This window comes from Orbicella faveolata, unplaced genomic scaffold (assembly GCF_042242905.1).
Source record: "Orbicella faveolata isolate gen_17 unplaced genomic scaffold, um_ofav_v1 contig_12, whole genome shotgun sequence".
Lineage (NCBI taxonomy): Eukaryota > Metazoa > Cnidaria > Anthozoa > Scleractinia > Merulinidae > Orbicella > Orbicella faveolata.
In genome coordinates this window covers 20,508,092-20,533,205 of record NW_028301539.1, presented here as the reverse complement: position 1 = coordinate 20,533,205, position 25,114 = coordinate 20,508,092, and the positions used below count along the sequence as shown (strand labels likewise).

At 38.9% G+C, this 25,114-nt stretch overlaps 3 protein-coding genes across 3 annotated transcripts; 2 read left to right on the top strand and 1 right to left on the bottom strand.

Annotated features, from left to right (window-relative positions):
- The first annotated feature begins 3,398 nt into the window (after positions 1-3,398).
- On the top strand, positions 3,399-4,244 carry LOC149117080 (substance-P receptor-like). Its single transcript, XM_089280873.1, has one exon. It carries the CDS (start codon positions 3,399-3,401, stop codon positions 4,242-4,244), a length of 846 nt encoding a protein of 281 aa, XP_089136999.1.
- Positions 4,245-4,984: 740 nt separating this feature from the next.
- LOC110056047 (protein C-mannosyl-transferase DPY19L3-like) lies at positions 4,985-18,049 on the bottom strand. The gene is made up of 15 exons (XM_089282760.1): positions 17,659-18,049; positions 15,196-15,286; positions 14,931-15,052; positions 12,357-12,502; positions 12,040-12,163; positions 11,291-11,425; positions 10,653-10,784; positions 10,386-10,490; positions 9,668-9,741; positions 8,824-8,982; positions 8,180-8,405; positions 7,694-7,750; positions 7,433-7,515; positions 7,001-7,133; positions 4,985-6,263 (listed from the first exon to the last, which is right to left on the bottom strand). Exons 1-15 carry the CDS (start codon positions 17,893-17,895, stop codon positions 5,970-5,972), a joined length of 2,118 nt encoding a protein of 705 aa, XP_089138886.1. The 5' UTR covers positions 17,896-18,049; the 3' UTR covers positions 4,985-5,969.
- A 3,090-nt stretch (positions 18,050-21,139) lies between these two features.
- Positions 21,140-24,870, top strand: LOC149117079 (uncharacterized). The gene is made up of 6 exons (XM_089282759.1): positions 21,140-21,398; positions 21,974-22,059; positions 22,553-22,684; positions 22,897-23,428; positions 23,795-23,942; positions 24,721-24,870. The coding sequence occupies exons 1-6, from the start codon at positions 21,320-21,322 to the stop codon at positions 24,830-24,832; spliced, it is 1,089 nt and encodes a 362-aa protein (XP_089138885.1). The 5' UTR covers positions 21,140-21,319; the 3' UTR covers positions 24,833-24,870.
- The last annotated feature ends 244 nt before the right edge of the window (positions 24,871-25,114 follow it).

Sequence of the window (25,114 nt, the reverse complement as noted above, 5' to 3'; positions counted from 1 at the left end):
ACGTTTCCAGACCCCTCGTCGGAGTGGTCACTAAATTCGCCCATATTGTGGAGAAAAGAGCTGACTGGCCCACATCTCTTGTTGCATATTTGTAATATACATGACATAATTACCAAGTGGATGTAGTGTTTTGATTGTGTGTAATGTTAATTAATGTACATTTGACTTAGAAAGACGACGTCTTTTAAAAAATTAAGACACCACTCCTTCCAACCACGCCATATCCCAATGACTGGTTGAATTCAAATGTATTTTTTTTCATTATTTCTTAGCTAATGTTAACCACCAATGATTTTACACCAAAATCTATAACCTTTTTCCTACGTTTCACTTCATTATCACTGTCACGTGTCTACATGAGGCGAAGATGTGTAAATACATAAGTAAACTCGCCCGCCATATTGTAATGTGACTGACTGGATCGATTAAAATGACTAAACAAGTAAGAACGCACCCATTACACTGACAGTTGCAGAAGGCGAGATTCTCAGACATTAAGTCGCCTTAAATTAAAATATACCTTACGTTGTAAACGTTTTTTGTGTGTTAAGCTAAGTTATCGTATTTCCTCGAATAGTAGCCATGGTGTGCATGATATGTAGTAAGCAAACGAGTCCAAATTGCGTTAGTTTCTGTTGTCTTTATACAAGTTGACTTTTTTCCTAAGTTTGTAGTAAATTATTTTCTGCTGTGAATTTTAATGTAATGTTTTTAAGGTTTCTTGTGCAGTGTTGTAAATAATGTATTGCAGGCAGGTATTGTAAAGCACATCAACATAAAATCTAAGTAAAGATTGCTTTACCAATTACGTTATTTTCTCTTCATTTAGCAGTTAATAAGTACATTAATAGTCTTATTTTGTTAATTTCAGTGTCTTCGTGTAACGTAAAGAAACTTAATTTCTTAGTTTCTTTGCTGTGATTGTCGTGTAAATATTATCATATTTGTGTAAACTCAAGCACGGGGATATGCGAAATAAATGGCCAAATATACGTGTCCCACAAGTACCCATATATACGCGTGCTAAAATGCGCGTATATGCGGGTCTCGCAAATTACGTAGTATACGCCAACACAAAAAGTGCCTTTGGACAGAATGGCTCTTCATGTATGATAACAATGAAAATTACTTAATTCGTCAATATGGCGGCAGTGGTAAAATGCCATGTCTTGGTCTATCTGCTATTTAATGTTTGTTACTGCAGCTCTCCAGTGACTGAACTTCGAGCAACAGTTATGCGTCTTTTGAATGACTGCTCAAGATTTCATCCCCACGCTGATCGACGTGAAGTTGCTGTCGACTAATCTGTACATCGTTTAGTTGATTCATTGGACAGAGGTGCCCAAGCGAATGCTGAAAGGATACGGCCTCTAGAATCGCTGGTGAGACAAATGCAATATTTTCACTGTTAAAAACGGACTGAAAGCAAACCAGAATGAGAAAACTAAGTTAAGTAACGGAACTGATTGCCTTGAAAAGTTCTCGATCTGCTGTAGCTGTTAGTTTGCGATAGAAAGTAAATTATATTAGATCACCCTGTGTAAACAAGGAAATATCCCGAAGATATCGTCCATCCGATTAGATAAATGAAACATACTTTTAATTTCCCTTTTGCAGCATAAACAGTTTGGATGTGCGTACTTAACAAGCCGTCAAAGTGATTTTAATCTCATATGAAAAATTGATGAGTCTTGAAGGCAGAGCCCCGGGTTAGCTAAGGTGCAAGACTAATAAGTTTCGTGCGCCTTGTCCAGCTTTTTCATCTTGACGTTTCATGCTCACGGCAGTTTGAAAATTCGATCAATGCATTTGAAAAGCAAGACAAACTACATTCCAATATAAAATTTGGCCCCGTCCACACTACGCCGGTGGAATTTGAAAACGCAGCTTTATTTCTACGGTTAGGCCTACCGCCCACACTAGTCCGTCACGAAAACGGAGCTTTATTTCGCCGGTTAGGCCTACCGCCCACACTAGTCCGTCACGAAAACGGAGCTTTATTTCGCCGGTTAGGCCTACCGCCCACACTAGTCCGTCACGAAAACCGAGCTTTATTTCTACGGTTAGGCCTGCCGTCCACACTAATCCGTCACGAAAACGGAGCTTTTCGAAAACGCTCTTCAAACCGGAAGTATTTGAAAACGCCGGCTTTTTGTTTTCATATGGACTTAAAACATTTTGAAAACGGAGCTTTTGGAAAACGACGGCGTCACGATGATCACGTGATTTACCTGACCGAGTTTTCCTCAAACGCAAATCTCAAAGGACCGGTGATAGTTGCGTTTTTAAATTCCTCCAGCGTAGTGTGGCGAGGCAGTGTATATTTTTGCTGCAAGGTACTTTTTGCTAATCGTCAGATGTAAAGTTTTTTTTTTGTCCTTTTCGTTTCTTTCGCTCTTTTAACACAGCTTCATCAATGAGCTACAGACGGAGGAGTGAAGCAACACTGAAGTAAAATATTTTTGCTTGCCTTCTGTTTTTTTTTTTACTCTCTGCTCGCATAGATAGCATGAAAGCAAGAGCAAAACAGGATACCATTAAGATAAGCTATATTAAACACAACTGTGTTCTTTGCTACATTTAAATCTAAAGTATAAACAAAATAACGCAAACTAATATTATGAAATTGAATCCGCAATTTTGTGATTGGTCAAATAACGAGAGCCTTCCATGTCTATGACGTCACGTCAGAAAATGTTTAATTTAGGAAACGAACGATCAAACTTTTAGATTGATTGCTTTCTCAACGAGCGCAGCGTGATGAAAAACATACCTTGAATTAGAAGTGGAGCAAAACGCTCGGGCTTTTTGTAAACTAACTTTCCCGGATCAGATGCTAAAACAACACTGTTAAAAAAAAAAACTTTGTAAAAACAATCTCCCATTATCTAACTTGAAGTCTCTTGACTTGCATAGAATACACACGGTATTTAATAAAACTAGAGTAAATTCAGTTGACAAGTCATGATAAACATCACGAACACTTGCAATAACAATTAAGGTTTTTCAGGAGGACGGTCTTTTAAACAAATTTCTCTCACTTCTGCCGTCAGAACTTTTCAGTTCTTATTAAGGTGATCAAAAGTGAAAAGGAAAGCTTCACAAGTTCGCTAAAGTTGCTGTTTTCCCTGAGGTTAAGTAAACGGGAAAAGATTTCACTGGCGCTAGACCGGGACACCGATATGGCTTTCCATATAAGTGACTCTGCCAATAGGAGCAATGAAACTGTTGGTTTTCAATTCAATAGCTTGTGGCAACTTAAACTGACTGCATATTTTATCGTCTTTGGCATTTCCCTGGTTGGAAATACTCTGGTCATCGCCGTACATGCCATTGTTAAAAACAACAACAACATTAATAACAGAATGAAGGCTGCAAGTAATTACTTTCTGGTAAATATGGCGGTCGCTGACTTGATAGTCACGGTTTTCAACCTGCCAGTAGAGTTGACGACTGTTGTAGTTGGACCTACATGGTTAGTATCCGGTTTGTTAGGCCTTGCACTCTGCAAATGTTACGGTTTTTCCTGGTTCCAGGCTGTAAATGTTTCAACAGGCAGCTTGTCAGCGATTGCAATCGATCGCTTTCTTCTTGTTTTTTACCCTTACAAGAGGATAATCACTCGACGCGCTGCGAAAATCATCATTGCTTCAATATGGCTAGCTGCTTCTGCCCTCACCCTTCCGCTCTTCGCATTTTACCATATCAAAATCGAAAACGAAGTCGAAATCTGTTATCCAAAATTTGACGGCAGCCATTCCACTCAAGTGTATTTAATAGTCAACTTTGTAGCTTTTTTGGCGACGCCCTTAGCAATAATGAATATTCTATACCCCGCTTTGAGCGTGAAACTTTGGCTAAAGAAACCAGTCGTGAACCAAATGAGCCAATCACATCACAGGGATGAAAAGATGAACAGAAAGGTAACTGTCATGTTGATCATGATTGTTTTGACATTTGCACTGTGTTGGCTTCCTTATTGGATCGGCACCTTTTACTGCTATACTATCAAGTCCGAACCAGTCTGCCTCGGTTACCGGTTTCACTTTACCACAAAGTTCCTGGGGTTTAGTAATTCTGCTTTCAACCCGTGTATCTACTTCTCCTTTAGCGATAGTTTTCGTCAAGGCGCCAAGGAGTTGTGTAAGAGATTTCATTGCGTACTCCTTTGTAGAGGAGCTGAGGTTTCTCCAGCTAACGATGACTCGTTGCCAGTGAATGGAACAGCAACATCTCCGAACTAAAGCGCCCAATCCGTTCCGGTTCACGTGGTCCGAAAATCTTGATTACGTCACAGAAATAATTAGCCCGTTAAGGTTTAGGAGATTTGCTGCTAAGGAGCTAGGCAAGGTGGCGCGTTCAGTTGCGACTGCACCCGCCATACAATGGAGTAAAAAAACTGGCGTAATACCCTATCGAAGGTTCCTTCGTAGAACTGTAGTTCTGGCATCAATTTGTTTTCAAACTTGGCACAAATCGTCCGAAATTAAAGCCAACAAGCAATTATCCAAAGTTCAAATTACAACTGGTCTTCTTGCTTGAACCGTGTTTTTTCTAGGTTAGTTCAGAGCAAAACTGAAAAACATCACAAGTAACAGAAAAAGTTACTATAACTAGTACTGACAAAATTGCTTTGGAATCTCAACTCCAAGCTGGAATGATGTAGTTTACCTGGTAACGTAGTTAACGTAATTCCACTGAATTCCATTGCACATCTTTGCTGCGCATATAATGAGGACCTTTGGATTGGACTACGAGTGGGAGATTGGGTACGAGTACGATTTTCGAATTTTAAACTACTGACGTTTCCAGACCCCTCGTCGGAGTGGTTACTAAATTCGCCCATATTGTGGAGAAAAGAGCTGAGTGGCCCACATCTCTTGTTGCATATTTGTAATATATATGACATAATTACCAAGTGGATGTAGTGTTTTGATTGTGTGTAATGTTAATTAATGTACATTTGACTTAGAAAGACGACGTCTTTTAAAAAATTAAGACACCACTCCTTCCAACCACGCCATAACCCAATGACTGGTTGAATTCAAATGTATTTTTTTTCATTATTTCTTAGCTAATGCTAACCACCACTGATTTTACACCAAAATTTATAACCTTTTTCCTACGTTTCACTTCATTATCACTGTCACGTGTCTACATGAGGCGAAGATATGTAAATACATAAGTAAACTCGCCCGCCATATTGTAATGTGACTGACTGGATCGATTAAAATGACTAAACAAGTAAGAACGCACCCATTACACTGACAGTTGCAGAAGGCGAGATTCTCAGACATTAAGTCGCCTTAAATTAAAATATATCTTACGTTGTAAGCGTTTTTTGTGTGTTAAGCTAAGTTATCGTATTTCCTCGAGTAGTAGCCATGGTGTGCATGATATGTAGTGAGCAAACGCGTCCAAATTGCGTTAGTTTCTGTTGTCTTTATACAAGGTGACTTTTTTCCTAAGTTTGTAGTAAATTATTTTCTGCTGTGAATTTTAATGTAATGTTTCTAAGGTTTCTTGTGCAGTGTTGTAAATAATGTATTGCAGGCAGGTATTGTAAAGCACATCAACATAAAATCTAAGTAAAGATTGCTTTACCAATTACGTTATTTGCTCTTCATTTAGCTGTTAATAAGTACATTAATAGTCTGATTTAGTTAATTTCAGTGTCTTCGTGTAACGTAAAGAAACTTAATTTCTTAGTTTCTTTGCTGTGATTGTTGTGTAAATATTATTGCCGTTTAGGTTTTGTTAAGAAAAAAACTTTTCAAAAAAGTAGGTGGGTGGTTTGACAGATAATATTTGGAGCAAGGACCTTGAAAGAACATTCCAGGAGATCAGGAGATTCATCAACCACGGTGAACAGTTCGACTATTTTCCTCTAAGTCAGTGGAACATTGTGAAATCTGGGCAAACAATCCATGAGAGGGGAGGGACGCTATTCTCCGAAAACGCACGGTCATTTATAACAATTTATACAAGTAAAAAGTACGATTTTCAAATACTTTCTTAAAATAACGACTAAAACTCTTAACATCTGTCTTTATAGCTCTACAGAAGCGAGGAACAACTCCGTCCTCCAATGGATCTCCGTCTATCTCCACACCATTGTCCAAGTCAAGAATGTCAACAAGCCTGCAGCCCCTGTCTTGCTGTGAGAGGCAGATACTGTTCTCTAATATGATGTAGTCTGTGCCGTGTTGACGAAGGATTTCGTAAACCTCTTTGGGCGGTCGCCGGGCGTAAATTTGATAAACCTAAAATAAAGAAGCTGTATTAAGAGTCATTACCTTTTTTATCGAGCACTAGAGCAAGAAAAACATCTTAAACATCTCTAGAATGTAAATACGCAAGAGTTTACGGCATTCTAGCACGAGGTTAGTGTTGGTAACCTTTTCATTACTACATCATCACTATCACCATCAAGCACCTGAAATTTTAATTTTTTCGCGGTTTCATAGCAACTAAAAAAAGTTTCAAAAGAAAACTGAAAAAGAAATCAGGCTTCAAAGGGATTCGAAAACGTGGCCTTTACCACGACGGCGAACATGATCTGATACTGCACACGTTTACCAGCCAAAGGAGTAAGCTTATTGAGAGTTCTGCAATTACTTAAACGCAAATGTGCGCATACTGTGTCGGGTTGACTCGGGCATGGATTAACTATCAAAGATAAACACAAAACACAATGAGGATAACCTCAAACAATCAACTGAATAGATCAATTATCAACTTTGCGTCGACCTCTTGCCAATGCAGTCGATGCGACCAGCAGAGAATTAACCCCTTCCCCCGCCCACGCCCATTCACTACAGCAAGACCGCCCCCTTCTCGTGCAAGACAGTGATAATCGTCACTAGAACACCACCCTAAACATGCCACCCACCTCCCTTACCCCTTCCTCCCCCAACAAGGTGATCGCTTATGAAGGGTTACGAAAATTAGAAATTTGGTCGATCCAAGAGGGTAAATACAAAGGAATTTTCATGGTTACCTGTTTCGTTCTTTCTCTAAGGAATTTGTTTTCGTAATGTGGGTGATTTGTGATATGTCTGTCTGTACACAACTTCACGCCCGCGAGTAGCTGCATGCTCCCCGTGAATGAAGCATCAGGAGACGTATTTTCACTAAAAACAAACAGATCACTTTCAGTGCTTAGCTTGGATTATTAGTACACTGACTGACTGAGCTCTTTCAAACTTTGTTGAAGGGATTTGAAGAAAAAAGAGATGACAGGATTTCAGATTAAACTGTATTTCTCATCATCTGACTGCTTATTAATGTATTTTATCTGGCAGTCAATGTAGCAAGAGAGACAGAAATCGACCGGAATACTCAATAGATTTTCTACTTCAAGCCAGGAGGTCCTATAACTGCTAACGCGGACGCATAGTAAACGAGGAGTTGATCAGTAGCCTGAACTTACTTTATCCATGTCATTAGCTCCACAGTGTCAGGATCGTAGAATTCTCTCAGCTCTTCGAGGTCTTTCAACGCTTTCGGGAGACGCTGTTCAAGAAAGAAATGTTAGATGTAAGATGTAAAATGGAAATTAAACCTCTCAATCGAGAAAGGAAAAAATAATTACCTGTAGATTCTAAAGGAGAAGACACGACTTTGGTTTGTAACATTCAACAAGAAACAACAAAGAACAGCAGTCTCTGTACATGTTAAATTGTGTACTTACATTGAATAGTAAAAGACCAAGGAGCATCGCAGGAACTGCATGACCCATGATTTTTGCCTACAGAGTGAAACATCAATAGAGTCTTCATAAAGCAGTGACTACATAAAATGTAAGTGATACAACTCAGATGAGAAGGAAAGTATATGTCCTTAAAAACTGCGGCAAGAGAAGATCATAAGGTACTTATCTTGATCTTCTCTTGACTGCAGCAATGAATTACATAGGAAAGTGTGCAAGAGCCGACAGTCTGGCCAGCAAGTTAGAAACACCATTTCTGGTAGACTGAAACCGCTGTTATGAAGTCTGTACTTCCGGGTAGGGCTGTTGCTAAGAAACATGATATCACCTGCTGACGACAGAGTGCCCGTTCTAGTTCTGATTGAACAGTAAGAATCGGATACTGCACGAGTGCGTCTACGACGCGAAAATCTTCCGAAAGCGACCCGACTCCACTATACCCAATAAGACTTGTACAACGATACTCACGTATATTTGTTTGATTCCTATCTTGTTTAGCACTGCTTTCCAGAAAGATTGATTACAAAATACGCCAGCAGCAAACAAGCACATGTGCGGCGTCCAAAGAAACTTGAAGCGGAGCGTAGACATGGCCAGAACACCAAAGAACACGCTTTGTATGGCTTGATACACTACTTCAGCGTGAGAGTTCAAGAAAAGAGGAGTGGCCTCTTCTGTAGTTTCTTCCTTCTTCCTGCAAAAAAGAGATCAGTTAAAGGAACGATGGTTGAAATACACGGTAGTGAAAATAAATCCAATGATCACGAATCCATCTCGGAGAGGAGTACTCCCATGTGAAAAAGGCGGCGATGCTCCTCGTCTCGCTTAGGGGTGTAAATCAACGATTCTGGTCTCACTTGGAGTGTTCAGAACAAAATGCTACTATTTTTAACCGTCAATGTATCTTCTAGAGTTGCACTCGAATAAATAGCTAAAAAACTCGCCATCATGTCCGTTTAATGGTGGTATCTTTCAGCGTTCAAATAAAGCTCGAGCCACGCCCGTATTGATCGCTTTTCGGCGTTTAATTCAGATTTCCCGACAAGCATCGCCAACCTTTTCACATGGGAGTCCCCCCAGGGGAATCTATGTCCAAACCAAGTACGACTCACCTCCAGTTGGCAAACACTGTATAAGCCAGCAGAGTCAAAACAGCTACCAGTGACACCACATAGCATGGAAACACGACACCAGTGGTCAGCCTTCCGTACACATCCGTGGGAAGGAATTTGAATGCTCCTTCACAAAGATACAATAGCGAATCGAAATCCCTGTGAGGAAATTACAAATATATAATATTTGTTAGGAAAACTTGTTCTAGTCTTTTTGAAACCCACTGTCTCCCCACCTTCCATCCCTCAACGCAAAACGTCTTCCTTTAGATAGGGGATGAAGGGTGTCAAGGGTGTCGGTCCTGCCCGAGAACAACCGGTAGGAGAGCAGAAATTATTGGAGAAAAGGGAACGGAAGAGGTGGCAAATGGAGTGAAAGCACTGCATTCTGTTTTCCGCACAAAAGCACACGGCAACCCAATAATAACACGACCAGTGCGTACTTTCCGTCATAAGCCTGTTTAGCGCTTCTAAAACGTGAAAATAAAAGCGTTTAGCAACAAAACTCAACGTTTGTTGAAAGAGTTCACACAGGGTAAAAAAAAATTAACGCTTACAAATACACCTCGCAGGTATTTTTATCCTTATAAGAGTAGGCAATCCTCGAAGGCGGTAACGAAGATTTGCCGATCCCTATTGTCCAATCAGATCACAACACAGACATTCCGAGTAATCGCGTCAAGTTGTGTCGGAAGGCGGAAAACTGGATTGGTGATCAAACTGATGTGCTTCAACAGTTATCCCCAGCAATGCGGTTTATTCCAACCGCTTCAGTAAACGAACAAAGGAGCTATCGTTTTATTTTACAGTGTGACAGATAAAACCTGTAACTGGTGTACAGTACCTTCCAATGCCATAACCAAACTTTGCCTTGAGAAACTTAAAGATGTGTTCATCTGATTCTATTCTCATAAGAACCTGCAATAAATAACAACCTCTCGGATCAGAGACGTTTCAACAAAAATTTAAACGCACTGTGAGAGTGAACACAACACCAGAATATGAGGGACACTATTCTTTTACACCTGTGTGTCCCAAAGGTACAACCGAGCCCACCGCATGACCTGCAAATAACTGTCTACAAATAATGGTCTGCTCATCCGTCTAAATGTGTTTTGCTGTAAATAACATTCTGCTCATGTGTAACTGTAACCATGATCTCTGGTGAAACATGGCAGATTGCTCCCCTGAGCTGTCAGAGTGTGATTTAAATAAGAAAACAAATTTGGTAATTTAGGGTTCTTACATTTAAGAATTATTGAACTCGGTTATTGCAAAATATCGCTATTTGTCAGTGTCTCACAGATAAATTATTTGCCTCAGCCTTCGGCTTTGGCAAATAATTGATCTGCTTTCCACTGACAAATCACGATGTTTTGCTCAACCTCGTCCAATAATTGTTAAATGTTAGAACCCTAAATGATCTGTTAAGGAGATTATACGACTGTAATAGGAACCCATTGAAGTGCAGTACCCTGCACTGTCTACACAATCAGTCTGGACCAATTAGATCAAACAATCCTACTGTTTACAAAAATAGGTATATGAACAGCATAATGTACCTTAATAAGAAAGCTGATTCCCCCGGCCAAAAGTAAGACAGCAATCACATTGAGGCCCAGTTTAAATACTCTAACAAGGAAACTATCGTTTGTTTTTCCGTCACCCTGAAACACAACCAAAGAAACAAAACGTTCAGGCAAATAAGAAAGACAATCATGTTCTAATCTCTCACAAACTTTCCAGTATAAATAGTTTAAATTTGCATTACATGCTACACATATTGTCTGAGTAGAAAGCAGTTACTAATAGTTAAAAGTAAAACTCACATGAAAAGTCATGAGAGCAACGGAAGCAACAGCAAAACTCAGCGCAAGAGAACAAAGGATCATGTCATTGACAAACTGCAGGATGCATACTCCAATCAGAGAGCCAATCACAATCAAGTACAGGCTCCGAGCCTAGAACAAACGAAAGAAGGCAACAAAATCATGTAAAAATATACAAGACAATGCTGACACACTATCAAGAGATTGATGCTTCGTGATTAACACTGCACAGTTACTTTGCATCAACAATCACATTATTTTGATACCCAATTAACTTGCCGGAATGTCAGTCGGTCATTTTGGCATTAACAGCTTATTCCCTCCTAGCAAAGCAGTAGCCAAAACAGACCATAATTTTATCAAATTCTACATTTCATAACCTTTCTATTGATATATAGTTTGTGGTGGTTTCCTTGAAATTAGCACCCGTACGAATTATATATATTTTCTGGAGCACACCTGCAAAGGTTTGGAGTAACCTTAATTTCCACTTTGTCTCAACTAGTTTTGTCCAGGGTTGAGGTAGGGTGCCAAGAAAGGCTTGAATGAGATGAAAATCTATTTTTTTTCTCATCAACCTTTGTAGCTGCTTGAGTCAGATCTAGTCAATATTCACCTTTTCCAGTTTCACTCCTTACCTTGTACTTGGGAATAAAGCCAAGCGAATAAGTGCCAAAGAATGCCATGGACTCAAGCAGGAGAATGAACTGAGCAAACTGCCAAACCAATGTGAAGAAGAAAGTTGAAACAGCAATGCCTACCAAGCAAAGGGTCTGTAAAAAAAAAGACAGACAAACATTATACATGTATCTAGAAAATAATCCACTGACCACCATCCTCAGCTGACATTAAAATACCCTAAAAAATGTACGCAGATTAATTTTTTTTTGAAAATACATGTATTGTCTAGCATCCCAAGAACAAAGTGGACCATCAAATGTGAGGAGCTTATATATGGAAGGAAGGGTGGGTAGGTAAGGGGGGGGGGGGTTAATTTTCAAAACATTATCAATGGTACATCTGTCCAGTGACAATTATTCAAAATGACTTATAATGAATAAAAGTCTGCATATGAGCTAAGTGGCCCATCAGACCAGAGCTTATCCTGCTTTCTGTAGCATGAAGCGACTAGGAGTATTTCTACTCCCCCCCGGATGGGATGCTAGTCCATGGCAGGGTTACCCCCAGCATTAAGTTCGCCGGTACCCATTTATACACCTGGGTGGAGAGAGGCACTGTGAGAGTAAAGTGTCTTGCCCAAGAACACAACACAATGTCCATGGCCAGGGCTCAAACCCCGACGGCTCGATCTGGAAACTAGCGCATTAACCATGAGGCCACTATGCCTCCCTAAACTTATAATGAATACAATTACAACAAAATGTACCTGAGCAAGGGAAGACACATTTTTCTTGAAGAAGAAGGTTATAAATGCTATCTGTGCAAATAGGAATGGAAATCCAAAACTCTCACGAAGGGGAATAGTAAAAGATATTCTTGTAGTATCATCCCTGAAAAACAATCAAAAAAATATTTTATTAGTTTTGTCTCACTGTAAAAGAAATGCAGTCTCAAATTTTGCCTTTTAAAGGGGGTGTAAGAGGGAAGAAGGTTGCTGAGCTTTTTTCAACACTTGAAAAAAATTCTATAAGGAAAACCTTTCAAGACTTTTTAATGTTCTTTTCTTTTCTTTTAACTACTTACTTGTTAAAAATATAGAGACATGCTGAAAGGAGTCCAGCAAGCCATGAACCGCTCAGTATCCATGATGATGCAAACAAAGACACCATGTACATTCCATGTAAGCCAAAGACAGTATCAATATAAAAGTAAACGTATTCTACTGATTCCTGTAAAACAAACAAACAAACAAACAGAAATTAGAAAATTTAGAATTTACCCTTTAAAGATGAACCATATCATCATTAATATAACATATTATAATAGTTCCAAAAAGATGCTTCTTTAATATGTACTATGCACTGTTTCAGCGGAGGATTAAGAAATTTGCTCCTAATGTTTAATTCTACAAGGGAAAGAGGCTTGCTTTAAGAATGGATAAGGCAGGCAGAGGGCTTGACACTAGCAGTAACCAACTAGCCACAGACTAGTAGAAATTTAGTTTTGGCTAGTAGGTTTTCGATTTCCACTAGACACTTTGGCTAGTCAACAAAATGAAACTGGCTGAACTAGTTTCTGTCTCCAGCAAGGAAGACAAACACAAAATTTACACTTTTCTCGGAAACAAGGTCAGAATTTCATTGTCGACATATCATGTACTGGGCATGTGCTGTTCAGCAGGTACGCAAATTTAAGTTTGTCTACTTTTCGCTGGGTTGTATGTAAACAGGGAACTGAACATGTTACTTTTGTTGAAAGAAATATTTGACAAACAAGACCGCATTTTCTGAAAGCACACATCAATACTCTTTTTTGTTACAAAATTTTTTTCTTGCGCAAAATAATGCGGAACTGTAAAGGGATAACACTCCTGGCATAACATTTCATTTAGTGTAACAATACATGGATGATTTGTCACTGTATGCATACTTACAAACTTACCACTACAGAAATAATTAGATGAGAAAGATTTATTTCCTTTGACATTTAAACCAGCCGTTTTTAGCAGTCGAATTTCGCCAATGACAGTTTACAGTATTGTTCAGATAGTTGTTTTGCTTTTGAAACATTTCTACAGCTCCTGTCCGTGAAGAAGTCTCGACAGTTTTTACAGTGATGTGCTGGGGGTCTTGATATTTTTCCAAGCAAGTCTCAGAGAAAAACAGAGTCCTGAAAGTCTTTTCGGGAACTGGAACTTTTTTGAAACTAGTTTAAGTACAGAATAATTACCAATGTTACGTATTAAAGAGAGTTGCTTACGTTGTGCTTTCAAGTCTTGCTAGTAATTCTGTTGTTATTGGACCTACCAGAAATTTTCGTGACACGTGAATTTTGTGAATTTCGTGATTTAAAAAAAAAATTGCGAAATTAAAGTAACGCGAATAAGGAAGTGTTGGGAACATAACACATTATGTTACTGTTGACATAGAGTACCGTCATTGGGTTTTTGTTAGTTTTGACGTCATTATACCTTTGATAAAGTCAGTTTACTCAATTCAAAGATATGTTTTAAGTAACACTGCCAAGGAAATAAATTTTGTGTTACCCAAAACGCAAAGTTAAAGTGATTCAAAATACAAAATTTTAGCAAAATCCCTGAATGTGTCATGAAATATGCGCACCCTCAAATCGCGAAATAAATGTGTTGCAAAAATTTCATGTAATAAGGTAGCCAACCACAACGCTTGGCTAGTAAAAAAAGGTTTTGGCTAGAAACATCTAAGCTATCACTAGCCACTAGGCTAGTAAGTTGAAAAGTTAGTGTTGAGCCCTGCAGGCGGTGTTGAGTTGCGATGACAATGAATCACAGTTACCAGCTAAAAACTACAAAAAACTTTTAATGTCCAGTTTGGTTTTTGCTCTGCAAGATCCACTTGACTGTGTTTGTCACAAGGCTGATGACATGACTAATAGTTGAATGTGTGTCACGCCACAGTCATGTCACAATCATGTCACAGTCACACCAGAGGCAGCCCTTTGGTTTTCTTTTAAAACAAGCTTCTTTCCCAAAGAGAAGAGTAGTTTTAGAACGGATACTGTTGCATAAATGTCAGCCATCTGACATGCCTACTCTGGCCTACTGTACACATAGCTGAACATACTCTTTTTTCTGTAAATAAACAGTATACGTCCCCCAACTGCAGAGTGGGTGGAGCATTTCGAAACTTGGGGGGGGGGGGGGGGGTCCATTATTAAGTCAAGTGCATACCTCTAACTTGTATTTTCCAAAATGTATTTTGTGTTGTTTGTGTGCACAAACAAACTTCTTTGCAATGTCTACACAGTGTCTTCAGTGTTCAACATGTTTGTAATAGACTTATGACAATGCGGGAGGAGGCAGTTGTTCAGACGATCCTTTTTTGTAGTCCTTGTAAGGAAGGTTTTTAGTCTTTGTCTTTTGGCAACAAAATGCGGGGCAGCTGAGCCCCCAAAATTTTTGTTTGCTGGGGCGGCTACAGCCCCTCTGCCCCCCTGCTCTGCAGCCTTAAATGAACTGTTTATTTATATTTCACCATTGCTATTTGTGGGTGAGATGTACATTAAAGGACTAATAATTATTAATCATTTAATTATCCATCCCACCCGATAAATACTACATACCAGCTATCAAAAATAATATAATAGTTGAATTTGGAAAAAGAGAAATTTTAAGTGTACCTGTATAGGTAAAATTCTGTACAGTGCTGCCAGGATAACTTCCTGATAAATATTGAATCTCTCTAATATGTTAATAGTCCTCAGATGCTCTGTTCTGTTGTCATGCATAACATCATAAATACCTACAATTAATACATGAAAAACAACCATATAGGTCAGTTTCTATACAATTCTTTTTAACATTTCTTTCAATTGCCTTTTTATCAGATATAGAATTAATTTTCTTAGTGTTTAAACATTGGTCATTAACAGTTTTTTTACTTACCTTGAAAAAGAGATGGTGCTAATACTATCTGCTTATAATATGAAAAATATAATCCAGATTCTGTCCTGAAGGATATTTCTCTTTCTATTTGCTGGTTTGAAAAAAAAAAGAAAGAAAGATATCAGATTCCAAAGTTTGTATCAGTATTACTGCTGGATAAAATGACCTACTTATGCAGGTAAATACCAAATTAGGCAGGGCTTGAAATTAACTTTTTGGTTGCCAGATCGTAAATTTTGGTTGCCAACTTATTTTAAATATAACTTACACCAGAACACGATTTTATCTGTTACTTTGCATGCAAGAAAAGTCACATTTGAAGAGCGAAAACAATTAAAAACAACACGAGTAACACTTAGTTATAAAGCTACTGTTGTTTTCAGGTGATATGCCTCTGGTCCGAAGGTGATGGTTGTCTCCATAGTCATTTTAAATGAAGCGAAGCATAAAACGTTTTAAGTCCGTGGTTTTCATTGTGAGACAAACACTGGTCCTTGCATATTTAAAAACAAAAGTTATGTTGTGGCCCGGGGGGGGGGGGGGGGGCACTGCCATATATGGGCTATATAGGTATGTGCCGCTGTGAAGGGTATGGTTTTCAAGCAGTTTACTCTAGGATAGGGTATATAAATCAGAGCGTTTGGGTCTAGAATAGGGTATAATTTTTCACAAAACTGACTAGTTGGTCGAAGATTTTATCTAGACTAGGGAAACCAGGAATTGCCACTCAAAAATATAAAAAAATCAAATCGGCAAGTTTAATTTTATGCAAATCAGCCTCAACAGTGTCGATAGATTGGGGGATTTGGGGAAATTACTCGAGTATAGGGTAGCAAAATTCAGCTGAACTAGCTCTGGTATAGGCTAAGGGTTCCAGGGTCCCAGCGGCACATCCCCACCCAGAAATTCCCAAAGTACCCCCCCCCCCCCCCGCAAGGTGTCGTGGTTTTCTTTAGTTATTGGACAAAACGCGAGTCACCAGCTGGTGACCAGTTGTGAAAATTTAGTCGCCAGTGCTCAATTTTTGGTCGTATTGGCGACAAGTGAGTCACAATTTCAAGCCCTGTCAGGCAAGCTCTGTCAAGCCATGGTTCATATTTTGGAGAGACGCAATACAGCCAAACTAAGATATGCAATGGAGAAACCAAACTGAGAGGTATGATCTGATGTTAAACTGCCCCAATTCAGCATAAATCCAGCCATATCATAGTTGACTTATACAATTTATTTATGATGACATAATTTCAGACTCTGTCGCGTTATGCAAATAATGAACTGAGAGATTGCTGTGGCATGTGGGTGATGTGTACTTGTAAAGGTTGGTTTCCATTTGATCTCTGTGATCTCCTTATTGCTCTGCTCTGATTGTTACCATCTCCAAGTGACAAGTTTTTCAGTGATCAAAAAGATTGGTAAGGCAGGCGCAAAACAGATAAACAAAGGAAAAGAAATGAGCTGCAAAAAAGACATGCCTTGACTGACTGTGGACACCCATATGAAATGGATTGTGAAAACAACTGCACAATGTCATCACTTTGGTGGAGAGAGATACTGACAAATAACTGAACCTATAAAAGTCAATTCTTGGGTTTGTTGTGAGGGAATCTGGAGCTCAATTGCACAGGGTCTTTTCTGTTGAGGTATGTAATGGACTTAAGAAAATGTTGATCAGGATTAGCTGATAGAAATGCTCAGGTTTACGGGATCCAAGGAAAATTCTAGTTAGGAAGGCGGGTTGAAAATCCTATAAGGGACCCTCTACCAGCTGTTCCCAAAAGTGTTGCTAGGGTACAGAAACATAAGTTTGCAATGCAGCCTTTGTCAAACAAATTATATAAGAATATAAGAATTAATAAAGACATTTCTTGTCCATAGTAGAGCCATGCCAAATTGTCATGAAAATACTTCTAGAAAAAAACTGGTGACAGAAAGCATTTTATTTTTAGTTATTATTTTATTTGTTAGAATTTAACCCCTAGAAAATTTAAGAGCTCATCTGGGTTCAAGATTTTCAAAGATAGTGATGGATATATTATCGATAATGAATTGGTAACAGAAGTTCAATATTTGTAGTTAGAAAAGAATAGTTAATGACACCATTGAGAAGAAATATTTTTTTCTTTGAATGGTGAGGTAGAATTTTCTTCTCAGCTTGCACAGGGAAAGAGTATTTTATTCATTCTTCGTGATTGACCCTGATCTGACGCGGAAGTTGAGTGATTTTAATAATGGCATTTCAAATCATTAATTCTAGCTTTCAAGACATAATGGGAAATATAACGCTTGGCTTTTATACAATATCAGTACATCGTAACTGTCTTAACTTATTAAAATTTAACGGCGATTTTACTGTGCAAGGGACAAAAAATGATTTCAAAATAAGCTTAAGCTTAAGTTATGTAGGTAAGCAAAAAATGGTGCACACATTCAGCACTGCAAATAATAATAAAAACGTGAACTTACACCAATATTGGAAAACCACATATCATTCTCGTGGAGTTCTCGTACATATAAAGCATATTTCACTCCCACAATCAAGGCGACTGTTGCTCCCACAAGAAAATTGGCCAAGCTAAACCAATGCACTCCGCCTTCCTTTGTATGTTCTGTCTGCTGCCCTTTCGTGCTCCCGTTGGCATGGAATGAATGCCGATTTTTGTCCTTTCCTTGACCCCCTCTCCTCCTTCGAAGTTCGGACATTGTGCAGCTAAAACAGACATTAATTAAGAAGCGTAGAACAACATTGATACACGACTGAAAATGAAACTAAAACGCTCGATCGCCGACTCGCAGTTCAAAACAATATATACACAACCTCGATATCGGCGCATGCGTGTTCTCCTGCTCTAATTTCGCGCCACGTTGAACGAATAATTCAGAGTAAATTAAATACATTAATGCAATCTCAACGCTTCGAATAGACAATCTTTTATGGTATTGTCGGATAGAGAGCTAAATGCACTTATCGTCTGATCCCGGATTAGCAACTTCTCTAGACACAGCGGACAATTGTTTAGTCATTAATTCAACCGGACATATACAACGCGCGACCTGTGAGAATGGTAGAAAATAAACTGCTTACTCGTGGAAATAATGAGATTCAAGACCTAAACATTTGTACATCTTAATATACATACATTAATCCTGAGAAGAAAATCTTGCTCTGATTGCAGATCCAGAGAATTCCTTCCAGATTGCTACAGACCCTTGCACGCGATTAATTCAAATCGAAACAGCTCACCCCTAAACCTCGTGTTTAGTACCTCCAGAAAGGAACCCCTTACTGTGCAAGACAAAATAGATCGATAAATTTGTGTAACAATGAGATACTTTAGCTTCTGTCCTCGAGTGATCCTTCTTTCTTTCGGTTATTTTTGTTTTTTACGTTCGTCAAACCCGGTTTTCTATCGCGATCGCAAACAAATGAGTTTCCTTCCAGACAACAGCGCAGTCTGGAATTATGGGCGCAGGCGAACATACTATGTTTTTTAGACAGATTACGCACAAAACAGAACAGTCAGGGCACCATGGACAGTTTAATATATTAATTGTCTTTCCTGCTTAAACAATTCCAACTTTCATAAGCGGACGTAATCGCATTACATTCAGTTAATCGATTTAATCTACTTTAAAAAGTCGAGTGAATGGATCCATCCTAGTGTTGGAGCTATTAAAACGGAATTAGAAGTGTTTTCTTTCTACTTCACTCATTTTGATGGACATTAGTAAACAATGGACGAAATTCTTTGTTTTCGGTACCAAACTCAGGTGAATAAGACACCTTGACCGAGTTATTGACGAGGAAATAATTCCGGAAAGCGCACGTTGAAATACATATCATCAGTAATAACTGTCAACCAAATTATTTAATAAAATTGATCTCAGGGGTAACAGTGATAACTCTCTTCAAAATACACGCTTGGCCTTCAAATTCTTTCTTTTGATCGTTTTTTGTTTGTTACACGTTGCTCGAACCCGGTGTTCTGTCACGATCGAAAACAAATGAGTTTTCTCTCAGACAACAGAACAGACGTCTAGAATTACTAGATGGTGTAGGCAAACAGGCTGTTTCTGAGTTAGATTGAGCACCGACTAAGAAAAGGCAGAGCACCATGGACAATTTAATATATGAATTATCTTTCTTGGTCTTAAATTTGGAAAATACTCTATTCAGTTTAGCGTCTCTTTCAGCCATGTAGTCAGGAGAGTTTTGTTTAGGAGCGTTTAGAAAAACGTACAGGTAGTGTTTACTGAAGGAATTGTTTCATAAATATGGAACTATTACATGTACGGTCACAAGAAAAAAGGCGTTTCCGAACTTAACTGTAGTCAGGCATCATTCCCGATGGAATCGAATGGAACAATTCATTCTTCATTTCTAACGGTTTCCAAGTATTTTTTCATTTCATTTCTGTCAGTTCTGGGAATTTGATGTACATCAAGGCAGTTAAATCAGAGCTTTTTTAAAATGGAAAAATGGATCGACGCTATTGTAGTTAGCTACTGGCTTTAAGGTAGTTTTTATTAAAGAAGCTTTCAATGGCTCTGCGGGTCGCCTTGTTTACAGGTGCTACAACTGAAAACTCGTCGACCGAAATAAACTGTCAACTGCTCTCCATTTGAAACATGAAACAAAATTTGTTTGTCTGTATGAGGAATAAAACCACACAACTCGCTGGAAAATTACGAAGGGCGAAAATGAAATTGACGTAATCAAACTGAGAAACTCGATACTACTTGAGTACAAGTCAGATAACACCGAAAGCGACATTTACTGTAGCCGGACAATGTTAATTAGCATCTAAATGAAAAATTAAACAATTGAGCTACGATGAAATAAATAGAGGTTATGGATGATCGAAACGACCGAGTAACAACACTCAACTCTAAGAGGACCGAAAAGGAAGGAATATTTTTACCTAAAATTGACCAAAAATTATTTGAAGTCGGGTATTAAAAGATCAGCAAAATATTTAACTTCTATCGCACAAAGTCCCCAAAACGTTATCTTATTTACATTCGAGCTTCGCTATGTAAAACTTGGATTACACTGAATCCACAAAAAGATAATAAAAATCACATTTCCAATGCAAGATCTACTCTAAGTGATACCACATATTTTAAAAGTCGTTTCCGCAAAATTTGCTCAGTGAATAAACTGGATCGGAAGTGCGTTACCATAAGATACGATTCTAACAAGACCGAGTTACAATTTGTACCCGTAAAATACATCGATTATAGTGTATAAGATCAAATAATAACAGATTAATTCTTCTTATTGTTCTCTAACGACCCTTCTCACCTGAACACCTCCATGGTAAAACTTTCGTTTTGGTTTACCGCGTCTTGCCTTCTTATAACTGCGATTTCAAACGCTAACACTCGTGTCAAGAGAAATCTTGTAAGTGAATCGGTGCATAGAAAAACAGATTAACAATAGAGCAAGTTCTTGTGCATTTCCTTTAAAATCATTGGTTTAAATAGACAAGATGAATGAGTTTTGGCACCAGTAAGTAAATAGTCAACATCATTATAAAAACAGATACAATTCGTTAGGGCAATCGCACACAACAGTGTAAATTTAAGATTAAACACAAGAGTTTTGCTTTTCATTATTCATCGACGCTCGAGTCAAACTTAAATACCACTCGATTATGATAATGCATTGCGAAACGGCTAGAAGAACAAAGATGTGAACAGTACTGTTTTAATTTTTATTTCTCGTTTGTTAATCTCTCCGCAAAACTATGCTAGAAGGCTAAAGCGAAAAGCTACTCGTGCAACTACTGTAATAAACGTTATTGTATAGAAAGAAGTGAAAAAAGGAGATGGGATTTTTTCATCTCGACTTTCGACCAAATGAGTGCATTACCTTTACATGTAAGAACACGTTCTGTCTAATAAACAAAATGGTTTGAAAGACTGCACACTAGCTAAACTGACGTCGGTTTTAAGGAACGCACTCTAAACTGACTTCGTTGAAAAAAGCTGGGAACTAGACTGAATGTCCCGCGCTCACTGCGTCATAAAACGCTCATTGTGACGTCACTTTTCACTTCGCTCTTTTTCGCGGAACGAACAAGTTGTGCGTTCATCGTGAGAAGAAAAAAGTTTTTTGGCAATCATGAAGGTGATATTTCCGCTTTCGGCGCTGATAGTTTTCTTGATTTTAGCGTATCTTACGCACCCTGGCAAACGAGACGGTAAGTCTTTTCTTGTGTTTCATCTCTATTCATGTTTTATTTTCTTCATTTTTTTTATCGCGCACTAAAATTTCAACCCTACACCTCTAACGAAATGTCTTTTCCTCATCATGGATACTCGTGTTTCTAGACAAATCATGTAGTCTTTATTCGCTGAATGCAAAGAAGAAATTAACGGCAGTTTTTAAGAACAAGAAGTTTGGTCTTCATCGTGGGGAAAGTTGACAGACAAAAATGTTTTCACTTTTCGGAAAACATAAACAACTATGGTTGCCATGGAAATCTTCACGTGAGAACATTGCGCGCGAGTGTTCTTCAGCTACTTTCTCTTTGAAGCGCGCGCTTAAACGGTTACATTTAAGTTCACTCCCGGCTCAAAGGCCACTGTCTTTTATTGAAACCGCGTTGCTCTGATCTTTGCATTTGTTTGTTAATAGACAAACAATTGTTTGATACATACTTACATTTCATTTTTGTCTTTATTTTGGCTTTTTAAACGGTTACATCAGCTGAGAAAGTTCCTTTGTTTTAAACGAAATGCAGTATGTGACAACTATATCAATTCATCTATGCAGAAACTCCACAATCTGTTGAGAAACAGGATTTCTTCTTCAAGGATTTTATCCACGGTACGATCATCACTGGAAGCTGGATTAATGAGGTGGGTGAATTTGCAGAAAGCTAGCTAGCGCAAGGCCATATTGCATTCTTCTCTGTTTGTTTGGCTTAGTTTATGTTGTTATTGTTGTTGTGAGGCGCGTTATATTGTGCACAAATTTTTATTGTGCTAGGCTCCGCATCGATTCCAGATCCACCGACCCCTTGGGCAGGAAAATTTTACTGTCACGGTCCCTCGCTCCATCCAGGTGTATAAATGGGTACCGGAGGAGTAGAAATAGTCGTAGTCGCTTTTAGTGCTACAGCACCCGGGATGAGCTACACAAGATGGGACACTCTAGTCCCTGCGACACAGACGTAACCTTTTTCCGCATAAATTCCTTCAATTTACTGTCGGTGAGATGGGAGACAATCCAAATTATTATGACGGTCTTTTGAATCCCCCCCCCAAAAAGAGAAATGTCATTTGCACAACCGAGAAATCCCTCCCTCCGCTTCCCCAATAGTTTGTGAATACTGCTATTTTCTTGTTACAGGATTACGTGGTTAAGATGGAAATCGACTCCATCAGACTGGACATGAAATTGGTTTTCGAATTCACTAAGAACATGGGCTCGGCAGATATCAACAGCTCACCCAGTGTTAACAGGACACCCAAACATGGCAAGGTATTGAACGTTTATCTTTACTAAGTGAGATTCATATATTTCTCTGTCGTAAAAATGCAGTAGGTCTTATATTTGTTGACAAGTTTTGGTTTAAGAATAAGTTATATACATGTGTGCCGGCGAGCTGTTAATCTAGCAAGCATCTAGCAAACTGTAAACATCGGTCTATATGGGAGACGGTTTTAGAAATCTCTTTTCAAATCTATTGGCAGATCCAAAAGTTCAAAGAATGTGCTAAATATCCCCGAAATGCCACATGTCAGGACTTCGAAACATTCAGACCCAGGTCTCCTGGATTGATCGCAAGGGCTTGGGACCTTTCATGGGCAATGGTGACAGGTGCACAGAACAAATGTTATGGCATTACGGTGGCAATGGCTGCTGGAGTCTGGAATGGAGTGACATGGTTGGTCGAGTGGATCTCGAATAAGGTTACATCGTTGGCTGATGTCATCTGGAATGGAGTTAAATGGCTGGCTGATGGGGTCTGGAATGGAGTTACATGGCTGGCCGATGGGGTCCGGAATGGAATTACACGGCTGGCTGATGGGGTCTTGAATGGAGTTGCATGGCTGGCCGCATGGGTCTGGAATGAAGTTACATGGCTGGCCGAATGGGTCCGGAATGGAGTTAAATGGCTGGCCGAGTGGATCTGGAATGGACTTACATGGACTGGAAGACTGTTTCTTCCTGGCAACTATGTAACTGATTGCGTTGTCAAGTTCTATTATGGGTATTTTGACAGTAAGTGGTGAAGAACCCAGTTTATCGCTGTTATAATAATTCGACTGATTTTTGAACCGGGTAGCGTAGCACCACCCAAATATTAATAATCTAGTGGAAATTATTGGCCCTTTCTGTTTCTTCCAATGAGTTTTCTTGCAGAAATTGTATTTTAGTCAAGATCAGGTCGTTTATTTTCTGTTTGAGTGAAAAAAGAGAAAATCCTGAAAAGTAAAGAAAAGTAGGAGATAGCCCGCTAGAGATTAGACTGTAGATATCTTCGCCACTTAAAGCTGCCAGTTAATAAGTAGAAACGAAGAATTAGTTTGGTTTGGTTTCTTCTGGCTTACACTGTTAGTTATCTGGGTTATACTTTTTTCCCCACAGGCCATGTGAATCATATTGGAGCTCGCATTGCTGCCTCCACTTGGCAAGATGTCTTCTACATGATGTCCGCTGTTTTTGTTGTGAATTTTGCTCTCCTTGTCAGTTACTTGTTGGTTACATGTACAGTGAATTTCATTCGACGACTATGGTGAGTTGTTTGACGGAAGTCCCGTTTAGTGGTTTAGTCTCGTTCTCAGTATCGACAGCATGACGTTGAGATGTTCTTGAAGTTTCTCTTTCGTTATACTAACCCCAGACCTCTAAGAAAAGATGTCACAGGTGATTTTCAAAAACACCAAAAATCAACCAATTTTTGGAATGGTTCCTTTAGACACGGGATTTTGAACGTATTAGTCGCATGTCGCTAATTTGACTCATTATAATCGGACTCTGAGGAGAGCAGACAGGTCAGAGACTTATAGAGTTTTGACGACGAGGAAACATACCACGGTGGAGTTTAACCCTAGTACAGTCACATCCGACCAATCACAGCAAACGCAAACAATGCAATTAACCAATCAATGACTGCAACAAAAGAAAAATGTAGCTGAGTGTGGATCGTTACCACGAGCGCGAAGCGCGCGTCCAAAAAAAATCCGCGGAATTTTTTCGACTTGTGGTTGGCGCTAGTGGTCGCGCCTCGCGCTCGTGTATCGTGCTTCGAGGTCTGCCTCACTAATTTCTCTGTTCTACAGGCTAACCGGATCTTGATTGATTGACTGATTGATCCAAATGACTGGGATTCATCGTTCTTGAGCTGTAATCTGATTGGTCAGCTTTTTTTAAGTGACCCGGACACCGTAGCTGCACTCTAACACTAATGTTTGCTTCGATCAGTTATTGATATTGAAAATTTCAAAACCCACAGTTGTTAACAGTTTCTCAGGTTACGAAAACTAAATTATTTACTGGTTGTCTTCTTGCAGGCAAGCTCGTAAAGACAAGATAACTGCGGCCAATTTACCTCCTGCTCCAAAGAAACCAATATGGCGATCAAAGCCCAAGAAAAAACGCCGAAAGAACAAGAATGGCTGGTAGCCGTCACGTTGCATTTGATCACTGAACACTTTTTTGCGTCTGATAAAAAAAAAAAAAAAAAAACTTTTTGAATTGTTCTGTTACCAACAATGTTAACCTTCTAAGGAGAAAATGAAAGGAACAATGTTATTGTAGACAAGCAGATTTTTGCATGTTTTTGTTTTTGCTTTTTTATTAAAGTTGGTTGTATTTTTTATGTTTGGTCACGTGCTCAACATCCAAAATCATTAACCCTTTTTCACCACTCACTCACCCCTCGCGTTAGCTTTATTTCTCCATCTT